At 37.9% G+C, this 3,419-nt stretch overlaps 1 protein-coding gene across 1 annotated transcript; it reads left to right on the top strand.

The window, feature by feature from the left end:
• Positions 1-260: 260 nt before the first annotated feature.
• LOC143847484 (reticulon-like protein B2) lies at positions 261-2,748 on the top strand. The gene is made up of 5 exons (XM_077356329.1): positions 261-527; positions 1,608-1,788; positions 1,905-2,046; positions 2,138-2,207; positions 2,324-2,748. The coding sequence occupies exons 1-5, from the start codon at positions 350-352 to the stop codon at positions 2,491-2,493; spliced, it is 741 nt and encodes a 246-aa protein (XP_077212444.1). The 5' UTR covers positions 261-349; the 3' UTR covers positions 2,494-2,748.
• The last annotated feature ends 671 nt before the right edge of the window (positions 2,749-3,419 follow it).

Raw genomic sequence — 3,419 nt, 5'->3', positions numbered from 1 at the left:
CCACCTGGCAGTAGATCCATCTCAGGACGCACATGGGACACGTGTAAAGTAACGATCGTTTTTGCCGTCTAATTTGACGGCCGTCTAGCCTCGGTGTGACCAAAGAAGGCTTAATCTCTTTCCAGACACCTACTGCGATCCAGGAGGCTCGGTTATTTAGGCGGTGCTTCGATCAACGGTCCAGATCACATTTTCGTGGTTCGGGATTCTATTTACCGCGATTACTAAAAGCAGTATGGTACCCTCCTCTCTCTCTCTCTCTCTCTCTCTCTCTCAATAGGGTTTTTGTTCTCCTTTCTTCTTTCTTCTTTAGACGGGCGTTAGGGTTTTGAGTTAATCTGTTAAAGCGATGGCTGAGCAGAAGGAAGAATCGATAATGGACAAGATAACGGAGAAGTTTCACCACGACGATTCCTCATCGTCCGATTCTGATGACGAGAAATCGTCACCATCCACCGTCAAATCAGCTGTTTATCGTCTTTTCGGGAGGGAAAAGCCCGTTCACAAGGTCTTTGGCGGAGGAAAACGTAATCGAACTCATCCCCACTCATTTTTCATTCTCTTCTTCATAGATTTGATAAAAAAATAAAATTAGTTTGTGATTTGTTCTCTCTTTCTCTCTATCTGTGTTGATCGGATCCTTTCTTTTTTTTCCAGATCTGTAATGATTTAGATCGATTGTGCTGATTATATTGAAATACGTTGGAAATTATGTTATTGTTTTCAATTTCCTTGATCTGTGTATCTAAATGAGTTCTGTCTTTTAGCTTTTCCAAATCTAGCTTTTAAGGTTTCACTATTCTGAAGAAAATTGATTAGTTTAATTTTTTTCTCTGTCAAATCAAGTTCTATTTATTTTCCACCTAAACCCTAGTTTTGTATGGCCATCCTTTTGGGGATAATCTATGACCAATCCACCTGGAATATATTGATACCTAATACTTTTCTAATCTTTTAATTATCTCATTTTTGTATTGCCCCCTTTTCAGATCTCTTTCTTCAGAATCTGGTAATCTTGGATGTGTAACTTTTCTAATCGATCTTGTTGGTTTCTTTTAATTAATTTATTTTCGCGTTGCCCCTTTTACAGATCTCTTTCTCCAGAATCTGGTAATCATGGATGTGTTTTACCTCTTATTTTAGAATTCTTTCCCCTGAATCTGGTATTCTTGGATGTGTTTTGCATCTCTTTTTTATCTATTCGTATTCCTTGTGTTATGGTTTTCTGTTTTCCCGACAAAAAATAAAATAAAATTTCTGCTCTTCTTTCCCTGATTACTGAAAGCTTTATTTTCTGTTCCTCTCTTGATACTGAATATTATGGGAAGTATTGAATATCTTTGATCACCTTTTTTATTTTCAATTTGGGTTTTGCTAACTGAGTGGCCTAAGGTGCATTGGATACTTGATTTTACACATTTTTTTAGCGTGCAAAATCAAGTTCCCAATGCACCTTAACGACTAATTGGTGGTAAAAAATGTGTAAAATGATTGCATAATCGATTTTCCAATACACCTTAATGAGTACGGTCCAATGCAAAATCCCTTTCAATTTTTACATCTCTCTCAATTAATATTTTCTATTTTCTATTTTCTATTTTCTGCAGCTGCTGACGTTTTCCTGTGGAGGAACAAGAAGATATCTGCTGGAGTACTCGGTGGAGCCACTGCTATCTGGGTTCTCTTTGAACTGCTCGAATATCATCTCCTTACACTCGTCTGTCATTGTCTTATTCTCTCCCTGGCAATCTTGTTCCTGTGGTCCAATGCAACTACCTTCATTAACAAGTAAACCATTGTTCTTACTGGTTTCATGCAATCAAATTCAGTTATATTCTTAACGTTTTATCAAATTCACTTCCAATCCTAACATTTAATTTTAATATTTTGCATTCTGTATTTAGGTCACCACCCCGCATTCCTGAGGTTAATATCCCTGAAGATGTCGTTGAGAGCATTGCTCTTTCCTTGAGATTCGAGATCAACCGAGCCTTCGCCATTTTAAGGGATGTCGCATCGGGGCGTGACCTGCGGAAGTTTCTTGCTGTATGTTGATTCTATAATTTCTGCTAAATTGCCTAATTTGTGGGTTTTGTTATCTCTATTTTATTGAAGGAAATGTGCTGTGGTTACCCAGGTGATTGCTGGCTTGTGGGTTCTGTCAATTGTTGGGAGTTGCTGTAATTTCCTGACTTTGTTCTACATAGGTAATGCAATTAGTACCCTTTGCACTGGTTCTTTTTCTCTTCTAGCTTAGAGTTCTAGCTTTTTTTTCTCTTTTGGTCTCTTTTCATCCGGTGATGTTTTGCATTTTTGAAAACAGTGTTCGTTTTGCTGCACACGGTGCCAGTGCTGTATGAGAAGTATGAAGTCCAGGTTGACTCCTTCGCAGAGAAAGCAATGGCAGAACTCAAGAAACAGTATGCTGTTTTTGATGCCAAGGTTCTTAGCAAGATTCCGAGGGGACCATTGAAAGATAAGAAAAAGGTTTAGAAGTGGCTAAGGTATTTTATGGCCATAGTAGGTTCTGAAGGTTCTGACAGACATTGGTAATCTGTGGTTTTATGTGTTGTGTTTGGTCATTAATTCCTAGTTGGAACCACCCCCCCCCCCCCCCCCCCCCCCCCTTTTTTTTTTCCTTGTCTTTCGTTAGAGTGTTAGATCTCAATTTGGATAAATCTGGTATTGTGCAGGTATTATTCAGAGTTCTAATGATGTGCATCTCCTTATGTTTGCACGGTTTTATAATTTTGTCTACATGTATGCATCTTTTGTCTGTTCTCATGATGCCCATGATATTGCTTATCTACTTCTGGCATAAGTTTTGAGTTCATGTTTCTCTTTCAGTATATTAGTACGCATGTGTGAATATGGCGGAACACCCCTTTGTTACTGTCCTTGGAAACGGAATGGAGCTGGATTTTTTTGTCTGAGGCATATAAGATATATTCAGTTGGGCATTTCGTATGGTGGTTGTGAGAAGTAAATCCAGGTTGATACTTGCACACATGCTAACTCATGTGTTTGTGGGGCTTGTTTTCAAGGCCTGTTAAGGTTTGTGTAGAATCCTTGTGATGAGCCTATGTTAAAACAGAAACTGAAGCATTTATTATGCTTGTTTTACAGCCCATGCATGTGCAGTTATGTCAATGAACTACCCTTCATTCCTAATTTTATGCTTTGATATCACGTGTATACTTTTGATGAACTCTTATATATGGTAGTACAGTTTTGGGAGCTGATGTCTTTACCCATCTCTGAGTTAGTACCTCATTCATTTTCTATATTTTAAAGAAAAAGTTAATTATGTTATATTATGATAAGAAATGCCCTCATACTTCCACTTTTTCACATCAAGAATTGATGATGGAGAAAGATGAAAATGAAAGTGCAAGAGAGAAATTCTATCTTTCTTCACC

This window comes from Tasmannia lanceolata, unplaced genomic scaffold (genome assembly GCF_043159265.1).
Source record: "Tasmannia lanceolata isolate RefF3 unplaced genomic scaffold, GAP_Taslan_0.1 ptg000015l, whole genome shotgun sequence".
NCBI lineage: Eukaryota > Viridiplantae > Streptophyta > Magnoliopsida > Canellales > Winteraceae > Tasmannia > Tasmannia lanceolata.
This window is presented reverse-complemented; position numbering and strand designations above follow the sequence as displayed.